Consider the following 24,648-nt stretch of genomic DNA (forward strand, 5'->3'; position numbering starts at 1 on the left):
ATTATTATTATTATTATTATTATTATTATTATTATTATTATTATTATTATTATTATTATTATTATTATTATTATTATTATTATTATTATTATTATTATTATTATTATTATTATTATTATTATTATTATTATTATTATTATTATTATTATTATTATTATTATTATTATTATTATTATTATTATTATTATTATTATTATTATTATTATTATTATTATTATTATTATTATTATTATTATTATTATTATTATTATTATTATTATTATTATTATTATTATTATTATTATTATTATTATTATTATTATTATTATTATTATTATTATTATTATTATTATTATTATTATTATTATTATTATTATTATTATTATTATTATTATTATTATTATTATTATTATTATTATTATTATTATTATTATTATTATTATTATTATTATTATTATTATTATTATTATTATTATTATTATTATTATTATTATTATTATTATTATTATTATTATTATTATTATTATTATTATTATTATTATTATTATTATTATTATTATTATTATTATTATTATTATTATTATTATTATTATTATTATTATTATTATTATTATTATTATTATTATTATTATTATTATTATTATTATTATTATTATTATTATTATTATTATTATTATTATTATTATTATTATTATTATTATTATTATTATTATTATTATTATTATTATTATTATTATTATTATTATTATTATTATTATTATTATTATTATTATTATTATTATTATTATTATTATTATTATTATTATTATTATTATTATTATTATTATTATTATTATTATTATTATTATTATTATTATTATTATTATTATTATTATTATTATTATTATTATTATTATTATTATTATTATTATTATTATTATTATTATTATTATTATTATTATTATTATTATTATTATTATTATTATTATTATTATTATTATTATTATTATTATTATTATTATTATTATTATTATTATTATTATTATTATTATTATTATTATTATTATTATTATTATTATTATTATTATTATTATTATTATTATTATTATTATTATTATTATTATTATTATTATTATTATTATTATTATTATTATTATTATTATTATTATTATTATTATTATTATTATTATTATTATTATTATTATTATTATTATTATTATTATTATTATTATTATTATTATTATTATTATTATTATTATTATTATTATTATTATTATTATTATTATTATTATTATTATTATTATTATTATTATTATTATTATTATTATTATTATTATTATTATTATTATTATTATTATTATTATTATTATTATTATTATTATTATTATTATTATTATTATTATTATTATTATTATTATTATTATTATTATTATTATTATTATTATTATTATTATTATTATTATTATTATTATTATTATTATTATTATTATTATTATTATTATTATTATTATTATTATTATTATTATTATTATTATTATTATTATTATTATTATTATTATTATTATTATTATTATTATTATTATTATTATTATTATTATTATTATTATTATTATTATTATTATTATTATTATTATTATTATTATTATTATTATTATTATATATTAAATAAATTATTATTACAAATAAATAACAAAATTAAATTATTCAACATTTCCATAGAAAAAAAGTGATTTTTATTCCTGAGGTTAACATATTATGGGTATTACAGTATCGAGGCTATGAAATTTTAGTTGGGTATGTTACATACCATCGGAAAGGCTAATGTGTCTAGTTTCTCTGCGTAAGTTTAATTTTTAAGGTTTACACACAAATATGAAAAAAATTAAAATAGGGCAAATTTAAAAACCTTTGTCTTGAGTTACAAAACATTTATTTTGATAGATATCCCACTCGCATCCTACTAAGCGACCAAAAAGGTTTTAAAGGAAAAGACCTAAGCTTTCTTTTGAGAAAAAAAATTAATAAAAAAAGAGTCCATTTTGGAAAAAAAAAGTCAAAAAGGTTTTTGATTTTTCAAAAAAAAGTAAAAAATTGTATGTCTTGAGTTACAAAACATTTTTTTTATAGATATCCCACTCGCATCCCACTAAGCGACAAAAAGGGTGTTAAAGGAAAACACATAAGCTTTCTTCTGAGCAAAAAAAAAAAATTAAAAAATGGGTCCATTTTTTTAAAAAAAGTCAACAAAGTTTTTGATTTTGCAAAAAAATTCAAAAATTTTAAATCTTGAGTTACAAAATATTTTTTTTGATAGATATCCCACTCGCATCCCACTAAGCGACCATATAGGTCGCTTAGGAAAAGACCTAAGCTTTCTTAAAAAAATAAAAATAAAAAAAATAAATAAAAAGGGCCCATTTTGAAAAAAAAAGTCAAAAATATTTTTGATTTAAAAAAAAAAATCAAAAATATTTTATTAAATTTTTTTAATTTTTTTTTTCGAAAGATTGCATAAATAGCTATCTAAACTATTTGGGACACATTTTGCTAAGAACAATAGGTAATAAGTTATATGGATAAAAAAAACACCTGTTTGGCCAAAATGTCAAATTTTGACCTCCTATAACTCAGAGAGTTCTTGACCGATCTTGTTGAAAAATGGTGCCCGAATTACTATCCAATAGAACTAACATTGGTGCAAATTTCATCGGAAGACATCGATTTCAAAAGTTGGTTCACTTGACGTGAAATGCCCCATATATAAAAAGTACCAAAAATCCCCCACTTGTGGTTTCTCACTCACTCGGGTCCATATAAGCTTAATTTCATGGCTTTAGGTTCATTGGAGAAGAAATTACAAAAAGTACCATTCGAATAAAGAAAAAGTACCCAAAAGTCTCCCCCTAGAATTCTAACTCACTTAGGACCATGTATGCTTAATTTCATGTTTTTAAGTCCATTGCTATAGAAAATTAAAAAAAGTACCATTAGAATAAACAAAAAGTACCATGAGGTATCCGCTTCAATTTTTAATCACTTAGGACCATATACGCTTAATTTCATATTTCTAGGTCCATTATACTATAGAAAATTCAAAAAGTACCATTAGAATATAGAAAAAATACCAAAAAGCACCCACTTGTAGTTTCCCACTCAAACTACATTCAAAAAAGTACCATTAGAATAAACAAAAAGTACCAAAAAGTCTCCCCCTAGAATTCTCACTCACTTAGGACCATATACGCTTAATTTCATATTTCTAGGTCCATTATATTATAGAAAATTCAAAAAGTACCATTAGAATATAGAAAAAGTACCAAAAAACCCACACTTGTAGTTTCCCACTCACTCGGTTTATGTATAAGCTTTATTTCATGTTTCTATGTTCATTGGTGAAGAAATTACAAAAAGTACCATTCCAATTAGGAAAAAGTACCAAAAAGTCTCCCCCTAGAATTCTCACTCACTTAGGACCATATATGTTTAATTTCATGTATCTAAGTCCATTGTTATAGAAATTTCAAAAAAGTACCATTAGAAGAACAAAAAAGTACCTATGTTCAGTTCACACATTTTGGTACATAAATATTATCCCCTATTCCTAACACTAACTTCACTCAGATACATATCAGCTAACTTTAATGTCGATAACTGAAATAATTTAAAATGTTAAAAAAGTGCCATTAGGAGAAAAGTACCAATTTCCCTTTCTTCCTTGTATGAATCCAGGAACCAACGTTAAAAAAATTATCAAAATTGGCTTAATAATTTCAAATATAATGTATTTTCCCGATTTTATCCCCTTTTTTATCCCCATTGAGGTGGTACAATTTTATTCAAATAAATTTCTGTAACGTGATGGGAGCTCATAATAAAATATTCGTATGTCTATGTCAAATTATAGAAAAACATATTTTATGAAAAAGTACCAAAAATAAACACAATTTTTATCCCTTAAGGGTTCGAATTTCCAAAAAGTACCCAACTTATATTTTTTATTTTTTGATAAGTAAAGAATACGATTTAAAATTTAATTCTATGTTTATTGGTTTAAAAGATACATAGGGTGCCAAAAAAGTACCAAAATACAGTTTTTACACGTTTTCTCCCCTAAAAGTTTCGAATTTCGAAAAAGTACGAAACACCTGTCAGCTTATTTTTTGAATGGAGTAACATGCAATTTTAAGTTTTTTTGTATCTTTATTAGTTTTTAAGATATAAGGTTACCGAATTTACCCGTTTTTACCCTTTTTGCCCCCTAAACGTTCGAATTTCCAAAAATCCCTTCTTATCGGATCGTTTTGGGGAGGGAGGAACCCACAGTTAAAATTTCATGATTCTAGCTTCAGTCGTTTGGGCTGTGCGATGATGAATCAGTCAGTCAGTCAGTGAGTCAGTAACGTTACTCTTTTATATATATAGATAAATGGATATGTTTTTTATGGCACAAATTATCCAAGAGATAGATCATGTGGAGGCTAAATTCAATGTGTGATATTTGTGAAGATTATCTTTAAGCTACGACAATCTGTATGGATGATTGCTACAGAAACCTATTAATTTCGTCGATATATTCACCTCCAAGGTTTTCGATTACTGAAAACAAATATGAACATTTTTACGAGACCCCGATTCCTAGCAGCTGGCGATTATAATGCTAAGCTTTGTTTAATACAATTTCTAAATTGAATTTGAATGTTCTGTCGAGCGGAGAACCAACATACTGGCCTACTGACCCAAGCAAAATACCCTGTCATTGATTTTGCAGTTACAAAAAATTTACCAATGGAACTAATTCTGGTTAAATTTTCATTAGAATTATCCTCGGATCACTCACCCACCTTCGTCACTCTATTGCACCCCCAAGAAATAGTATCCCCGACAGGTCACTCTGCAATATCAAGCACGAAAATAAATTGGTTGAAATATAGAAAATATATTAGCACACACAGTACAGAAAATATATCGCTAAGAACACCAGAAGATATCGATATCTCACTCAAAAATTTTGAACAAAACATAAAACTTGCTGTTGAACACGCCACACAAATAACCCAACAAATAAGATACAATAGACTCTATTCTGTAGACATTGAACAGTTATTAGCTGAAAAAAGAAGAGTTCGTCGAGAGTGGCAACTCTACAGATCCCCTCAACTTAAAACGGAGCTTAAAAAATGTCGTAAACGCCTCAGTATGCTACTTCACAATCAAAAAACTGACTCAATTAATAAAATTACTCTCTATGGCGACAAAATTACTCTCTATGGCGAGCTACAAAAAAATTAAAAAGACCTGTTATGAGCAGACCTTCGACAAAATATGGAATGAAATATTATCTATTAAAATAAAACAATATTTACCAGTAAACACACATAAGCTTCTAGAAAGTTATTTAAGTCATCGAATGTTCGTTCTTAAAGAGGGAGACTTCATAAGTTCACCACAGCCTATTGAAGCAGGCGTACCCCAAGGAAGTATACTGGGTCCCTTCCTATATTTGCTATATACTTGTGATATGCCAACTAACAGTCGAACCCACATATCTACCAGGATGCACTAAGTAAGGTGAAATCAACAACACAGCTGATTTTTATTTATCTATTTTGAAAGTGCTTGGGTTTTGTCAGACTGTATTTCTTTTGAAAAAATAATAAATTTTATTTTCAAAGAAAAAAATGTTTAAATCAAAAAACATGAATGAAAATGTGAATAAAAAGATTTCATATAATGAAATTTGGATAAAGCACTAGTAAACCGTTGTTCTTTTTCAAATATAAATTAAATTTAACGGCCGTTTTTTTGTTAATATGCAAAAATAACAAAAGCTTTGTGTTTACATTGGTAACGGTTTTGTCAAAGATTATTCACATTGTGTGTTGACATAAAAAATAATAAATTTAAAAATTCTAACAAAAATTAAAATCTTTTTAATTCTGAAAAGCAACATTTTAAAGCAAAATTTTGCTAAAATCAACGTTAATAAAAATTATAAATAAAAGATACGAAATAATCAGGTGAGTATCAATAAAATTGAACGTAAAAATAAACATCACATTAAAAAAATCTAAAAGATGCCAAAATAAAATTTGTTTATTTTTTATTTGACAAATTCAATTTTGACCTATGTACTTTTCAGCAAGAAATATTGTGCTTGTTGTCGAAACGCTCTCACCTTACTTATTACATCATGATATCAACATTTGCTGATGACACAGCTATACTAGCCATTCATGAAAACCCCCCAAGAAGCATCTGTACTTTTACAAGACCATATACTCGACATAGAAAGGCGGTTAAAACAATGGAGAATAAAAGTAAACGAGCAAAAATGTATACATATTACATTCACATAGCGTAGAGAATCGTGCCCTCCAATCCTAATAAATAATCATATAATACCGCTACAAACTCAGTTTAAATATTTAGGTCGGCATCTAGACCGACGACTTACATGGGAAAAGCATATCGATACGAAATTGTCTCAAATGAAGTTAAAATTACTACAAATTTACTGGCTAAGGAGTGAGATCGAAAAATTCTTAACATACATATATGTTTATAAAAAAGAAACCACTAAACTTACAGCTTTAATTTTTTTTTTATTTGATTGAAATTATTATTACAATTTACAAAAAAAATTATTTTTATAGTTTTAATCACTAGTGATGAAATTTTGAACCTTTTTCGGAAACCCTTCCATTAACGTTTTTATAGTGCTTTCTGTCACTTTGCTCGAACATGTAGTCCATCTCCGTTTAAAATCTACCACACTTTTGGACACCTTTTTTGTACTCTTCAATTCTCTTTTAACAAGAGCCCAATATCTCTCCACTGGCCTTAGCTCCGGGCAGTTTGGAGGATTTGCCTCTCTTGGTACAAATACCACATTATTGTTCTTGTACCACTCAAGGGCTTGTTTGCCATAGTGACAGGATGCCAAGTCAGGCCAAAAATAAGTGGACACATTATGAAGTCTTATGAATGGAAGCAGCCTTTTTTGTAAACATTCCTTGATGTAAATTTCGGTATTTATAGAGCCCGTTGTAACAAATGAGTGGCTTCTTTTGCCGCAACTGCATATTGCTTGCCATACCAAGAACTTTCTGGGAAATTTTGTCTGCTTTTGGGTCCTAAACTTTTCTTCAACATTCCCTCGAGCATCAGCAACATAAAATTTTTGACCTGGAAGTTGCGAAAAATCTGCCAGAACATACGTTTCGTCATCCATTATGCAGCAAGAATATTTTTTTATAAAACTTGACTTCAATTTCCGTGCTCTGTTTTTGGCCTCTAAATTTTTAGTAGCGTTCCTGTCAGGAACTTTTTGAGCCTTGTATGTTTTTAAACCTGCATTAGCTTTAACTTTTCGTACCAAATAGTCCGAGCACTGAGCTAACCGGGCTGCTTTCCTACCGGATGTGTTGGGAGCTCTTTTGAAAATGCGTTCTATTTTTTTGGCTTTAGAAACATCATGTGGACCATTCCTTCTACCTGAACCAGGTTTTCTATCAACTGACAAGTTCTCCCGGTACTGTTTAATAACATTGGAAACAGTTTGACGGCAGACCTTTGTATGCTTGGCCAACTTTTTGTAAGACCAAGTTGGGTTTTGTTGAAAATATTTAATAATTTCAGTACGCACTTTTTTCTGGTCACTCATTTTAATCAGATTAACAAAAAAATTAATATAATTGACATTACACATAATAACTGACATGTTTTTCAAAGGTAACTTGATCAAAAAAAAATTCAAATAATACTTGGGTTAAAAAATGTAATGAAAAACGTGTGTTAAGAATTTTTCGATCTCACTCCTTAATTGGTAAAAACTCGAGATTGAGTTTAGATTGCAAACTTTTGTTGTACAGCTCAATAATAAAACCCATATGGTGGTATGGAATGGGGCACGGCCTCAGCTTCTAATACAGTAGTTTTGACTTACCTGCCTTTTACTTAAGAGCATTTTGCATATAAGTGCACAAAACTTGTGTTTTGTATATTTATTTACCAAACTCCATATAAAGTCGTTAATTTAAGTGCATTGTTCATACCTGCACATTTAAGATAAGTGCATAATACTTTTGGAAGCTATAACTGGTTTTCATGAAAAAAAATTAATTTAGCTGCCTAATACAAAATTAAATCAAAACAAATAAGAAAAATACGATTTTGAATGAAAAAATATGTTGTAAACTTCTTAATAATTTTAAAAGTAGCTAAAATATCAATCTGACGTTATTTTTAGAGGGAAAAATCATAAAGCTTCATGTAAATTATTTGCCGTTAGCTGCTTTTTTGGGCAGTAAACTGTAAATGCACTTACCAGCATCAATGAGCAGGTAAGTGCATTGAGGTTAACTGCATTTTTAACTTACCTGCACAAAATATCGTGCAAAGTTGATTGTGCAGGTAAGTCAAAATTACTGTATTGAAAAAATTTAAAGATTCTAAAATAAGATATTGAGAATGATAACAGCAGCGCCCTGGTATGTGAGAAATATTAACATTCATGAGGACCTAGGTGTCTTCTTGGTGAAAAATGAAATAAAAAAACAAGCGGAGTCATATTTGAAAAAGTTAGAAGTTCCCCCAACCCACTTGCACGAACATTAATGAGAAGTAATGGCTACATCCGACTAAGAAGAAGGAATCTAACAGACCTGCGCTTATGATAGGATCTATAAATTAAACATCGTTTTTCGTCCAACTGTGGTGGGACGTAAATAAAAATTAATATTTAGATTTAAGATTTGAACAAATTATTGATAGTTCGCATTATTTTGTGAAGATACAATAAATAAAATATGAAAAAAAACAAAAACTGACGCATTCATCGTCTCTTGTGTGTTTCGTCGCTAATCGTGTCTCAGAAATTGAAAAAAATATTCTGGTTAAAAACATGTCCAAAGCTGGAGTCACCTATGAAAAATTTCAGACCATTCTAATTGAAGTAGAAGCTATATTAAACTCATGCCCTTTAACACCTAGATCTGACGATTCTAATGATTGGGAAGCCCATATGATCATTGGTTAATCTTTGTTGTATATACCGGACAAAAACTTAATAGATTGTAAAAATCTAAATTACTTAAAACGTTGGAAATTGGTGACATATTTAAAACAACAGTTTTATATGCAATGGCTTCGTGACTATGATTTGAATCTTCAACAAAAATCTAAATGGTTCAAACCGTGAGCTAACATTGAAGACGGATGGGTGGTTATTGTATACGAAGATAATTTACCACCACAGCATTGGGTTCTTGCTCATGTAGTAAAAGCCATCCCTGGACGTGATGGAAAAATCTGTTGTGTAGATGTCAAGACTTCAAAAGGCATATATTGAAGTGCAATTCAAAAAATTGCTCCACTGCCGCTTGAAGAAGATGATTGAAAGTACCATTTCAACGGGGCAGTATGTTCGGTCATAATTACATTTATCCTAAATTTTAAAACTATTTTATAACTATTACAATAAATAAAACATAAATAATGATTTGACTATTTTGAAGGACTTTATTACATTTACAATATTGTTACGAATTTGCATTAGCGATTTGAATTTAACAGTCTGTAGCAACTGCCAGCAACATTCATCGTGTTTATAAACATTTCCATCAGTAGAATTTTATACTTATCAACAATTTTGAAATCATGCGATTGATTAGCATTGTTTATAAGTATGGCAACACTAAAGCTTCTAAAATTAATATCGAAAGCTCTAGAATTCGAATATACTAGTTTTGACCGTTAAGAACAATCTAGGCTACTCAGATGTAGATGGCACTGTCTATAAATAGTGGTAGAGATTGCTGTCGTGAATGAGTTTATTATAGGGGCTGTTAGAGTTGACATCAACTGTCTTGAACGGTTTATTTAAAGGAAATAAACACCCGTTTTTAAAATGTAAAAACGTAACAAAATTCTAATATTCGATTACTTTGCTTTCATTTTACACTAACTTGTTTTCCTTTTGTTGAATTTATAACGTTAATTTGTTATTTACACGTTTTTCTAACTTTAGCCATAGCATTAGCATACATAAAATGTAAATTTTCATTCTTTTCATTAAAACTATCAACAACGAAACCTACAAGTGTTTTTATTTTGAGTATAAATATTGTTACATTTTTATCTTTAAAAAACGGGGATTTATTTCCTTTAAATAAACCGGATACTTTTGATTGCAAATAAAAAGCAGTTTAGTAGTTTAAAATTGTAACAACTCTTTATTTATTCAAATGTACAACAACAACAGAATTAAATATTCACTCAGTGTTTTTATACAAGTTTATAAATTCGCAGAAATACAGACACACTTTATAATGTACAAGATAGTTGATGTTAATGCTAATAGCACTTATAATAAACTCATTGACAACTGCAACCTCTGCCACTATTTATACACAAGCCATGTTTCGTGAACCGTAACAATGATCTTAACGGACAACTACTATATTCGCATTCTAGAGCTTTCGAAGTTAATATTTAAACATTCAGTGTTGGCATACTTTCAAACAATGCTAACAACCGCATGCTATCAACATTGTTCATAAGTAGAAGCTTATACTGATGGAAATGTTTATAAACACGATGAATGTTGCTGGCAGTTGCTACCGACCGTTAAATTCAAATTTCTAGTGCACTGTCCCTGTCCCTCACATAAGCCTGTTCGTCCCGAATAGGCACAGATTCACCTTTCCGATAGGCAGCTAGTCGTTCTAGATGTACGACCTTCATTTTAGATCTCGGGCTTTTTTATTTCTGTATTCTGTACACCACGTCGTTTAATTTCTTAATCACCTTGTATGGTCCATCCTAATGGGTTTGTAGTTTGGGAGACAGTACTTTCTTACGTTGTGGGTTATATAGCAGTACAAGTTGGGCTTCAGAATTCGCTGCTTGATTGTATCTGGCTTTCATTTTGTCGCTGGACATTTTTATTTGTCATGAAACTCTTTCATTACTTCGTTTATTTTAGAGGATATTATTTTCGCATATGAAATGACCCCATAATGGCGAAAATAATATCGGCAAAAGAAGAAGGTAGAAGGCAATCCCACAATGAAATATCGGCCGAAAGTCAACTGATGAAATCATTGGGCCCTATGGAATAGTCCACAGTTATGAAATGGCTGCCTATACCTCATATGGGAAAGTGATTACGATAAAACAGTGACAAATATAATTGTGGTACCATTCTCTAAAATAAAGGAAGTAATAAAATAGTTTCATGACGGTACCAGTGGTGGTAATCTTAGTGTGACAAAAACCTTAGAAAAGTTAAAACAACGTTTTTATTGGGTGGGTTGTCAGCAAGCAGTAGCCGATTGGGTAGCCAATTGTCCACAATGCATAGCAGCGAAGGGTCCAGTAAGAGGAAGTCGTGGACAACTTGAGCAGTATATCTCAGGTGCGCCATTCGAGCGGATTGCGATGGATGTAGCAGGCCCTGTCCCTGATGCTGGAAACCGTTACGTTCTAGTGGTTATGGATTATTTCAGTAAATTTATGCTTTAGGCAAGTCCCAATAGTCGCTTGTTACTTTAGCCCAACAGCGTCGTCGTCAGCAGATTTTATCTCAGCACGACTGACTAGTTGCTACCTTGCTTCCCGTGGCTCCACTCAGACAGTTGGCGTTACTCTCTAGATTGAGTTTTTGTGTTATTTGTAAAATTAAAATAAAGTGATACGTATTATAACGTTTAAGAGAACTACGTCTTTTATTCTCTTTACTGAGACGACATAGGAGAACTTTGTGGTTTATCTTCAATCAAGACAACAATACGACCCTGGACTCCGCTGAGACTACCCCGGAAACCAGCGGAAAAACGTGTCGTTACATTGGCGCCCGGGCAGGGACATTAAATTGTCCAACAACCAAGAAGAAAATGCTGAAAGCCTCCTGGGCATACTCCCTAAAACGGGAAGATCTAGTGAAATATCTATCCCAGGTTGGAAAAGATGCCACAGGAAACGTAGATGAATTACGGAAAAGGTTTGCAAAATTCCTGACCACAGATCACACGGAGGACGAGATGAAAGAGCTACTGGAATTGCAGTCAAAACATGATGCTATAAATAATCCAGCTCCACTATCCCCTGGTTCAACATTACAGATACCTGCCGCAGCCACGTACATCCCGCCAACGTCACCAGTAAAAATGGAGACTCCCAATAAAACAGGGGATACATCAGAAGCAGCCATGATATTGCCAATACCATTACCGAGTCATAATGAACCCCAACGAGCACCAAGTGAAAACCGTATTATGGGCGTAGAGCTGGTACGAAAATGGGGATTGAAGTTCGATGGAGGCAGAGATCCATTAGGTTTTATTGAAAGGGCGGAAGACCTTGCCAAAATGTACAACATCGTCCTGGACCAGTTACCACTAGTGCTGCCAGAGCTATTCAAAGAGAAAGCACTGGTTTGGTTACGAAACAATAACCGACACTGATTTCGTCCAGTCACTTTTTAAGAAAGATTTTTATAGATTTTTCCTTCCCACACGCTACTTCGAGAAGCTGGAAGACGAAATACGTAAAAGAACTCAACACACTCGAGAACGGTTTAAGGAATATGTCCTTGCCTTACAAGATTTAATGCGACATGCAGATCTATCCGAAGCGCAGAAACTGGAGAGAATCTTCCGTAATGCCCAGCCGGATTATCAGTGGTATATCCGAAGAAAGGATTTTACTACCCTCGATGATCTCTTACAATTAGCTGATGATCTAGAAAGTATACCTACAGACACACCCCAAAGTCGCAGCGCTCATCATCGTATGGTTATTGAAAACCCATACTCCCGTAATGACGTCACACGATGTAAGGACTTCGAAGTCCAAGGTCACAAAGGTACCATGAACAGCACACGACTTCTCTATGAAGATGAAAAATTAAAGGCCATTGTTTTAATCAAAAACAATTTTGTCACCACCATTATTGACACCGGTGCAACTAGTAGTTTCATAACTCCACAGAAAATACAACGATTTTCCAGCCAACCTGTTTATGTACCAGTAGACATTGATGTACTCCTAGCTGATGGGTCAAAGAAACTCATAAAGGAAGCTGCAAAATTTATGGTTACCTTAGGAAATATTTCAGCAGAATGTAATTTCCTAATTATGGAAGAATCTACAGAAGACATCATCCTGGGGATTGACTTCTTACGAATCTTCAACACCACTCTCACTTGTGCCGGCCTTGAAGTAAACTGTGTAAGTAGAAAACCGGAAAACAACAATATGAACCTCTGCAATAGAAGTCAAGAACTTCAGGTAAGAGAAGTTGTTTATATACCTAAAATTTTATGTACGCCCACTGAATGTGATGAGAAAAAACCGTTGTCACCCGAACAACGGCTACAAGTATCAAAATTCTTGGCGGAAGAACTACCGAAGTTTCAGCAGATTCATAGGCTATCAAATATTGCTACCCATAAAATAATTATGAAAGATGACCGACCGATTAAACTACGTTACGTTAAGGTCTGTACCGGATGCATATCCCCTACCACGAATAGACACCATACTAAGTCGCCTCCGAAATGCCAAATTTATTAGCAGTCTGGACTTAAAAGATGGTTACTGGCAGATCCCTATGGATGAAGAAAGTAAAAAGTATACTGCATTCGCCGTCACCGGAAGAGGTTTATATCAATGGCGGGTGATGCCATTTGGTTTGCACTCGGCTCCCGCAACCTTTCAACGAGCGTTAGACAGCGTAATAGGAGCAGATATGGAACCCCACGCCTTTGCATATTTAGATGACAGTATTGTCATCGGGTCCACGTTTAAAGAGCATTTGGCCAACTTAAAAGAAGTATTTCGACGATTGCGATCTGCCAAATTAAGAATCAACATAGAGAAATGCCAATTTTTTTAACACCGAAACGAAGTATTTGGGTCATGTGGTGACCACCAATGGTATTAAAACTGATCCAGATAAGGTCGCGGCTATTTCTGAAATGCTTCCACCAAAGAATGTTAAGGAAGTCCGTCGTTTTCTAGGTGTCACATCGTGGTATCGACGTTTTGTTCCCGACTTCGCCACAATTTCTCACCCACTGACTCGCCTGCTTAAAAAGGGCCAACACTGGAAGTGGGGAGAAGAACAACAAAATGCTTTTGATCTCCTTAAAGAGAAACTAACAACGGCGCCTGTATTGTCGTGCCCAGATTTTACAAAAACGTTCGTACTACAAACTGATGCCAGTGACTATGGGCTAGGTGCGGTCTTGACACAAACTACCGATAGCACAGAGAATGTAATAGCGTATGCCAGCCGACGTTTGAATGGAGCAGAAAATAATTATTCAGCTACCGAAAAAGAGTGTCTAGCAATTGTTTGGGGTATACGTAAAATGAGACCCTATCTCGAAGGATACGAATTCATTGTCGTGACCGACCACCTTGCGTTAAAGTGGTTAAATTCAATCGACAACCCAACGGGAAGACTTGCACGATGGGCACTCGAACTACAGCAATACAAATTTTCTATTCAATATCGAAAAGGAAAACTAAATATTGTAGCAGATGCACTATCACGACAGCCAGTCGAAGGTATCAACATGGTTCAAACAAAAACCCCCGCTTTATGTCCATGGCTGGAAGCGCGAATGGCAGAAGTACGGGATCAGCCAAATAAATTTGCAGACTATGCCATAATAGGGGACCAACTGTACAAGCACTTTTCACGCCAGTTCAATGATGAAGACTGTACTTCATGGAAGTTATGTGTTGCTACGCCCTTAAGAGAAAAGGTATTAAAAGAAAATCATGACTGTGCAGCCGGTGGTCACTTAGGAATTAGAAAAACCATTAATAAGGTAGCAGGTCGATATTATTGGTCGGGAATGACCCGGGATATAAAACGATATGTTCGCAATTGTGAAATCTGCCAAAAATATAAGGTTTCTCAGCAACAACCCGCCGGAGTTATGCTCACTCGGATACCAGATGAACCTTGGTCCACCACTTGCGCAGATTTTGTGGGTCCATTACCTAGGACGAAGCACGGAAACACCATGCTCTTAGTGTTCTTCGATAACTTTTCGAAGTGGTGCGAACTAGTACCAATGAGAAAAGCAACTTCAGAGGGCCTTGTTAAAGCTTTCCGTGAACGTATAGTGGCTCGCTATGGAGTGCCAAAGATGATGATCACCGACAATGGAACGCAATTCACATCTCGTATATTTAAGAAATATTTGAATGACATTGGTGTGCATCAACAGTTTACTGCCCCATACACTCCACAGGAAAATCCTACAGAGAGGGCAAACCGCACCATAAAAACTATCATAGCTCAGTTTTCGGGTCAACAACATACCACATGGGATGAACTCTTACCAGAAATAATGCTTGCGATTAATACCAGCAGTTCCGAATCTACGGGCTACTCACCGGCATATCTAACGCAGGGTAGAGAACCGCGGCTGCCGAAGGCTCTATATGATGAGGTAACCATAGGAACAGGAGCTCGAAATATAACCCCCGATGAAAGAGCCACCGAGCTAAAAGAAATGTTCAGAATTGTAAGACGAAATCTAGCGAAGGCTTCAGAAAACCAGCAAAAACGATATAATCTACGTCGTCGTCGGTGGAAACCAAATATTGGGGACCAAGTCCTGGTGAGGCAGCATCCACTGTCAAAAGCAATTGATAATTTTGCTGCCAAGTTAGCACCGAAGTACGGGGGACCATATGTCGTTAAGGGATTTGTGTCCCCCGTTATTGCAGAAATCTACGGGATGCAAAACAAAGACATGCGCAAAGCACATGTTAGTGAACTAAAACCTTACTATCAATAATGTCATCAACATCGTCAGCTACGTCATCATCAGCTACCTCATCAACCTCGTCAACTACATCGATCTCATCACCCACATCGCTCTCATCAATGTCACCGACCTCATCAATACCAACATTACTTTTACGGCATCATCACTCATCGACATCACCCACCATTCTACAATCACCAGCGATGTCCACAACACCTCTCATACCGTAAAGCTCCAGGCAAATACGTATGGCGCAGGTTCCCGATCGCCTGAAACGAATTTGTGCGTCCAGAAGTCCCACAAACAACAACGATTGATGGAAATCATTGATGTCAAATGTTATCGAATATTGATGTCTCAAGTACGCTACCTACACGCATACGATCGCTCAACCCGTAATTCCACAAGGGGAAGGAAGGGGATAATGTGACGACAAAAGTCGTAAACTTTTTTTTTGCCACCATTAAATATTAATTTTTATATATATTTTATTTTATGTTTAGTTTTAATCTGATTATTTTATTTGTTTTATGTATTTAAATTTAACGGTTTCATTTATATGAGTACGCCATCTGTTGGTAAATAATAGAGTCAATTTAATATCACTACCCCAAAATACAACCATGCAGAATGTAATAAAAGTACCATAGTACGATCGTTACCAACGATGGTTGTAGTCACTTAGTTGTCCGACACGGGTATAAAAGAAGGCACACTGTGAAATTGAAGTCAGTCTGCCAGCAGGAGGCCAAGCGGTAAGAACCACTCGACGTTAGCGACGAGTAGTACTAACTAATTGGTTAGCTTTAAAAGGCAACTAGTGGGAAACCAGTGGTACATCCAGAGGTTCTACCTTGTAACACTCTTGTCCGACACTTACGACGTTAGCGACGTGGTGTAAACAAGTCCCAATAGAGGCATTTTAAGACTAATTGGCTATTCTAATAGGCACTAGTGGGAAACCAGTGGTACATCCAGAGGTTATACCTCTACTTTGTAACACTCTTGTCCGACACCTACGACGTTAGCGACGTGGTGTAGGCAAGTCCCAATAGTAGCTTATTGATCTAGCTCACCAGGGTACAACTAATTGGCTATTCTAAGAGGCACTAGTGGGAAACCAGTGGTACATCCAGAGGTTATACCTCTATCTTGTGACACTCTTGTCCGACACCTACGACGTTAGCGACGTGGTGTAGGCAAGTCCCAATAGTCGCTTGTTACTTTAGCCCAACAGCGTCGTCGTCAGCAGATTTTATCTCAGCACGACTGGCTAGTTGCTACCTTGCTTCCCGTGGCTCCACTCAGACAGTTGGCGTTACTCTCTACATTAAGTTTTTGTGTTATTTGTAAAATTAAAATAAAGTGATACGTATTATAACGTTTAAGAGAACTGCGTCTTTTATTCTCTTTACTGAGACGACATAGGAGAACTTTGTGGTTTCTCTTCAATCGAGACAACAATACGACCCTGGACTCCGCTGAGACTACCCCGGCAACCAGCGGAAAAACGTGTCGTTACAGTGTGATACCAATTTTGCACCGTTTCATCTCTGTATGGTCCAACTTAAAAAAAAAATATAGTCTATTATTGCTTCCAAGTAAGGGAATATCTATGTTCCATACTTAAATAAAATCGGTGCAGCCGTTTAGTCTTGATTGTTTAAGAACTAAAGGTACAAACTTTACCGGTTTCCCCCTTTTTATCCCTTTCACTTCCAAGTAAAGACCGATCTACGTTCCAAACTTCAATAAAATCGGTTTAGCCGTTAGGCGTGATTGCGGAACAAACAAACTTACAAAGACATTTATATATTTATATGGAATATGGATCATAGAGTAAGTAACGACAGAGAGGCCTCTTTTATGAAAAAACTTAATTTTTGGAACATACATATATTTCCCATTTTTTTCATTTTAAGTTAGTTATTGTCATATCATAATTATTTAAATAACTAACAATAAGTGATTCAAGTCTTACATCTAATAACTATTCTTTAATTAGTCCAGCCAGCGCCGGACTAACAACATTTTTTATTAATGGTTGTTTTGGTTAAATTGGCATTCTTCCTTCTAGTCTTTGGATTAGGTCTGCTGTGTCCCTCCTTCTTAATCGATTGTGGCCACGGTTATCTAATATGTTGCGGGCCAATGGGTTTGGGTGAATTTCAAGTTTTTTTTAAATAGTTTTCTACATTTTTCCTGATCTCAGTGTTTACAAGGGGCACGTTTAGATCTTAGAAACTTGTTTTGACGTCTTTGGATCTTTTCTACATTTTCTGCCAATAAGTCAATTAATTCGGATTGATTAAAATTTCATTTGAGACAACTTTGCATCTATATGTCTTTTCCATGTAAGGCGACGATCGAGATGTATTCCGAGGTATTTAACTTCTGATTGTTGAATTGTTGTTTTGTTATTGATATGAATAGGGGGCATGATTCTCTCTCTACGCAATGTAAATGTTATATTTGTACATTTTTGCTCGTTGACTTTAATTTTCCATTGTTTTAACCATTTTTCTAATTCAAATAAGTGATTTTGTAAGTAAGGCGACGCTTCTTGGGGGTTTTCATGAACGGTTAGAATAGCAGTATCATCAGCAAATGTTGATGTAAGAGTGCGACTGTTAGTTGGCATATCAAATATAAAATGAGTCCCAGGATACTGCCTTGAGGGAACGCAAGTTTCAATGGGTTGCGGAGTGCTTAAAAAGTCACCTTCTTTAACCATAAATGTTCGACCAGTTAAATAGCTTTCCAATAGCTTATGTTTGTTTGCGGGTAAATTTTGACTCAATTAGTATATTAAACCGTCATGCCATATTTTATCAAATGCTTGAGAAATATCGATGAAGAGAGCGGAACAATATTTCTTTTCCTCAAACGCTTTTCTTACAATATTTACAAGTCTATGGGTTTGTTAGATAGTGGTTTGTTAGTTAGATAGTGTTTTCTTCTAAATCCAAATTGATGATTCGGAATACAATTGTTTTCAACTAACATCGGGTATAACTTGTTCATGAGTATCTTCTCAAATAGCTTTGATATATTAGACAATAGGCTGATGCATCTGTATGATTCTACTTTTGTGTGATCTTCTTCAAATGATTAACAAGCAGGTTCCCTTTTTCCGTATCATTACTTGCCCAACCTCCACTTGAATTTCTCAAGGGGGGCTTACATATGACAGGTCTTTTACAACCTTTTGTAGCTCGCTATAGTGAGTAATCTAATTGCGGGGTTGCTTCCAGATTTTCTAAATATTTATTCAAAGATTCCATTTGATTTGAGTTGTGCAATTGCCACTCTCTTCGAACTCTTCTTTTTTCATTTAAGAGCCGTTCGACATTTGCAGAATAAATTCTATTATATCTGATTTCTTGGGGGGTTTGGGTAGCATGTTGAGCAGCCAGTTTGAGATTTTTATCGAAATTGATAAGAGAGTGATCGATGTTTTCTGGTGTTCTTACCGGTATGTTTTCTGAGCAATGTGTACTGAGGTATTTCTTATATAAAATTAATTGGCTCAATAATTTTTATGCCAGCCATCGCTAAATTACCAGTCGGGGATGCAATTCCTCGGGGGCTCAATAAATTAACAATAGAGGGTGAGTGATTTGAAGATAAATCCAGCTAGAGTTCATATTGAATTATTTATCTAGGGATATTTTTTGTCACGCTAAAATCAATAACATCCGGTATTTTTCGTGGATCAATAGGCCAGCAAAGTAGGTTGGCCGCTCGAAATCACATTCAAACCCATTTTAGAAATTTTATCAAACAAAACATGACCTTTAGGGGTAATCAGTCGCAATCCGCAGAATGTGTGCTTAGCATTAAAAATCTATTATATTGACTTTATGTAATTGAAAATCTAGGGGCGAGTATATCGATTAAATCACTAAGTTTTGATGAAAATCTTCAAGACAGACCGTAGTAGCTTGAAGATAATCTTTGCAAAGATCACACATTAAGCAATGTTTGATTCGAGCTTTTATTAAAATTGCTGAGACTTCACTCGCCTCTGGGATCTTTGGTATCATATATTACATATCCATTTATTTGAAATTAACTTCTAGACGTCAAATGAGTTTCAGAAACCAGCATTACATCAATTTGTTGACTTCTTAAAAAATATTTGAGTTCGTTTTTGTGTTGGCGTATGCAGTGTGCATTCCAGAAACATATTTTCAACCAGTTCATGGTTTATTTAATAAGGCTTGCAATATCATAAATTGCATTTTAAGCATTTCCTGCATAATGTTGCTCATAGAGTTGGTTAAATTGTTAACCGATTTTACTACGGTATCTACTGTAGCTTCGACTAAAATTAGAAGATGGAGGTTGGTCTGTTGATTCCACGTTAATATTAGGGTTATTTTCAATTCCCACTTGGTTTGTGGTTTTTGTTCACTATTTTTGGGCTGACCATTTTTAGGTATTGCTCCCATTCCATGGTCAATTTTGTTCGTACTCACTGTGTATGTTTTCAACTTAGGGGGTGAATTACTAGGCATTAGGGTATTCGAATTATTCGATTTTTCGCTTGTTCGAATAAAACGAATAATTCGAATAAGAGATTTTAACTTGTAAGAGATTTTAACTTTAAAATTAAACGAATAATTCGATTAGTTTTAAATTAATCGAATTATTCGAACAATTAAATTTTTTTAAACAAGTAAAGAATGAAGTTTTTATTAAATTTTTTCAAAAATAAACCACTTAACTGCCTAAAATGCAGATGTCAGAGATCATAAACTAGTTTGAAAATTACAAGTGTAAATGCACTATTATGTAATTACACAAATCTGGCCAAAGTTTGATATCATTGTCAGTGAACGTGGCTAATTTGAAGTCAGATAGTGCTTGATTGACGCATTTATAAATACGCAAACAGTTTATTACCATGTTAGACAAAGATGTCCAACGATGTTTAACAACATCACTCCATGTTTTCTCGCAACAAAATGTAAGTTTGTAATATTTTGTATTTATCATTGGATTTATTAAATATTTTGCAACACTTACGTACGCGGTTAATAACATCACTTATATATATTTTAAGATCATGGCCTTCGTCTATTTCAACGTAATCATTATAAATGTAATGCTCAATATTACTTTCGACGACCGTTTCAAAATCACATTCGTCATCACTTTCAACACCACTTTAATCTAAGTTAATATTTTGATATATTTGTACCCTAAAATTTCTGTTTCTAAATAACAAATATTTCGTACCTTTTATTGTCATTGATTTGATTTTAGAATTGTAACTTCTTGCAGTAATATTTATATATTTATACAGTGATCGAAAGACTCCTCTTATTTTTTGTTATTTGACGAATTTCAGAAGCAATAAAATTTTTGTATTTAAATTTGGAATTATGAAATATTCTAAGTAATTCAATAAGCAATTCAATAATTTTAAATATATTTACATTTATTCGTTTTATTCGATTATTATTCTACACGAAATTGTGCAAATTATTCGTTATTCGAAAATACGCATTTTTAAGTTGTTCGAATAATTATTCGAAAGAAATTATTCGATTAATCGAACGATCATTACTCGAATGAATACCCTACTAGGCATACTTTCAATCGCTTTAAGTTGTCAATGACAAATTTTCCTTTGTTTTACAATTATTATTCGTAAATAATGCGGGGGATAATGAACGAGCGCGGTCACTTGGTTTGGCGGTCAAATAGAAGCTGTCATCAATTCTTGTATTTGTGTTATCTTTAGAATTTTCTTCCACATTCACAGACACATACGCATTTCTGCCGTTTAAACTAAGCCTCCGCTCACTACAATTTGTACTTGAGAAACTAATAAAGAGTAATCCAAGGCGAATTTATACAAGCTGGTGGTAGTTCTACAAAAACAACAAATGGTCTTAACAAATGTCAAAAAACAGAAATTAAAAATTAAACAAATATGTATTAAAACTAAATATAGTGTAGATAATTGAATAGTGAAGGCTTTACTTATTTATGCAAAATATAAATATTTTGTTAATTAGCTTAGAATATGTAGATATTGAAGTATAAAAACAAGCTTTGACAGGTGTTAGAACCAAACAAGCGAAAAAAGAGTAATCAGCTGATTGACTGACTCCACCTTGTATAAATTCGCCTTGGAGTAATCTCTGTTTATCTTATTGCACTTGTGCTCTTTATAGGTGGAGATAAATAAAAACAGCACGGAAGAAAAAGAATTTTAATTGCACTTCAATATTTGTTTTATTTATTTAAATATATTTTATGCGTCCATTCACGTTAAAGATATATGTATGTATATACATATATATTTTTTTATATTTATTAAATTTTTATCCGTCAATATCATTAAAAACAAAACAAAATAATTGCGGAGATAGAAAAAACACGTCCGTTTAGCTTAACTACACTAGAGTATTCCATTTCTGAGAGTATTCCCAATTTCTGAATTTCAGTATGTTAGTGCATTTAACATAATCAGTGCTAAGTTGTTTATGAGTTGATAACTGGCAAAAAACGAAAAACTGTAAATACAAATCAAATCAAAAACACTTTAGCACTGATTATGTGAAATTTTATTCAGATATCATTCGTTCACGATCTACCTACGATCTACTATTTCCAAAATAAAAAAATGCTAAACCACTGTGTAGCCTTATAAAATTAGTAAAATCGGTTAATGAACAACAACAAACTTATTCATAATCAATTTTTAATTTTATAAAAGGTTTATAAAACAAAATTTCCATACAAAATTCGTTTAATAAACCTGTATTAAATTAAAAATGTATTATGAATAAGGCCTTTTATCTATGTATATTTATTAATAGAATTATTATTTGCAAGAAAAATTAATAATTTGACATATTTAATGAACACATTTATTTTCAATTTAATTTTAGGCTATATATAAAATGGTTGGATCTGTTATGAAAATGCCTGAAGACGAAAGTACACCAGAAAAAAGAACTGATAAAATATTTAGGCAAATGGATCGAAACAAGGATGGGAAATTAAGTCTAGAAGAGTTTATAGAAGGTGCAAAAAGCGATCCATCAATAGTTCGTTTATTACAATGTGATCCTCAATCACATTAACTTACATTGTAATAGTATAAGTAAGCAATAAATGTTCGGATTATAATAGTAATTAATTGATTTTTTTATTTTTACAAATTTTGTACCCAAATTTTGACTATTTCCTCGCTATAAGTTTGGATGTACTCATCAATATCTGATACTTAATTCATATTCGAAAATTCTTACTCCAAAATCATATCTTACTAGACCATGTTTAAAGACCATGGCCCATAATCATAGTCAAAAATAAAGAATACTTGAAGAGAATTAAACTCGATTTTACTTAAGAGTGGACTTTAGGTCTATCATATACAAGTTAAAGTATACTTCTGACGTTGAAGTCGACTCTCAATATAAAACTACCCAGCAAAAACTTTACTTACCTAGTAGACAGCAAGTAATATTGGAGCAAAGTGATAATTACTTATTATTTGACTGAAACACTACTTACCTTTGTTCGAGATTTTTAAAAAGTTCATGGGTTAAGCTTACAAATGTACTTACATTCAGCACCTGTATAAGTAGTTAAAATCAAAACAAGAATATGTAGCTAAAAAAAACAGAAAAAATATTGCCTTGTGTGGGAATCGAACATTATTTTCTTGTGTTTGATAGTCAAGCTGCTAACTCACTGCTCCATGTACGAGTTATTTTATTGTTAGTTAACAATAGTTTTAACACAACATATAAATGAGTAGAATATGAACAAAAAATGAATGGCTTTGACTGGTGGCGAACCACTAACCTCCCATTTTCCAGTCAAACACACTAGATATCTGTGCTAAATGCAAAAGTTCATTACCAGCCTGTATAAAAATAAGTACCTATTCTAGTAAATAAAATAATGTGCTGGGTAACCACCACTCATTACAAAATAATGCATGTGGTAACTAGTTACCATTACAAAAATTCACAAAATTTTTGCTGGGTAGCTTAAGCTGTTATTAATTCGTTTAACAACAGCATCTGCTGTTCTTCGCCAAGTAAAAAAGTTCGTCAAAAAGTAAAAATTGTTTAAGTTACAAGATTTTGCAATTATTGAACAGTTATCAATTAAAAAAAATTAGTACCAAAATATACTAAATATGATATTAATCTTATCTTTTCAATTTTTCCACTTCAAAGAACTGTTTTTCTTTAGTTGTCCCACCTTTTGTTTTTATACCCTTCACCATCGTGAGAAGGGTATATACATATAAGTTTGTCATTCCGTTTGTAATTTCCACAATATAATTTTCCGACCCTATAAGCCATGTCTGTCTGTTGAAATCAATTTTCTGTCAGACATGCTTTCGAAAAGTTTCTTTTTTAAAATCGGCAAAATCGATCAACAAATGGCTGAGATACGAGGAAAAACCCAGGACAACCTCGATTTTTGACCTATATCTGGAGTCACTAATATAGACAATATGGATATCTAATGATAGATATTTCAAAGACCCTTGACATAACCGAAGTTTTTTTTTTCACCAAAAAAAAAAAAATAAAAAACCAAAAAAAAATTTAAAATTTGAAAAAAAAAAAAATTTAATTTAAATAACCAATTTTAAAATACCAATTCGAAAAAAAAATTTTTGTTTACCTAAAAATATTTAAAATTTGTATTTTGAAGAATAATTTGGTGAAGGGTATATAAGTTGCGGCACAGCCGAATATTTTAAATTAAATTTTCTATGATTTCTATGCCCAGCAAAAACTTGGTAATGACTTGCAATTACTGAACAGCTTACTTTTCAATGACTATTACATACCACTACATTACATATACAAGTAAATACACTTTTAATTTTTGTGTGTTTTCCGCAACTTTTCAG

At 32.0% G+C, this 24,648-nt stretch overlaps 1 protein-coding gene across 1 annotated transcript in view; it reads left to right on the forward strand.

The window, feature by feature from the left end:
• The window catches only part of Nca (neurocalcin homolog), a 705,950-nt gene extending 683,046 nt beyond the window's left edge, over window positions 1-22,904 (forward strand). Inside the window, exon 5 of the mRNA XM_065504608.1 lies at window positions 22,658-22,904. Coding sequence (XP_065360680.1) covers window positions 22,658-22,852 — 195 coding nt within the window. The 3' untranslated portion in view covers window positions 22,853-22,904. The remainder of the gene's footprint in view (window positions 1-22,657) is intronic.
• The last annotated feature ends 1,744 nt before the right edge of the window (window positions 22,905-24,648 follow it).

The sequence above is a fragment of the Calliphora vicina genome, chromosome 3, assembly GCF_958450345.1.
Source record: "Calliphora vicina chromosome 3, idCalVici1.1, whole genome shotgun sequence".
In the NCBI taxonomy this organism is placed as follows: domain Eukaryota; kingdom Metazoa; phylum Arthropoda; class Insecta; order Diptera; family Calliphoridae; genus Calliphora; species Calliphora vicina.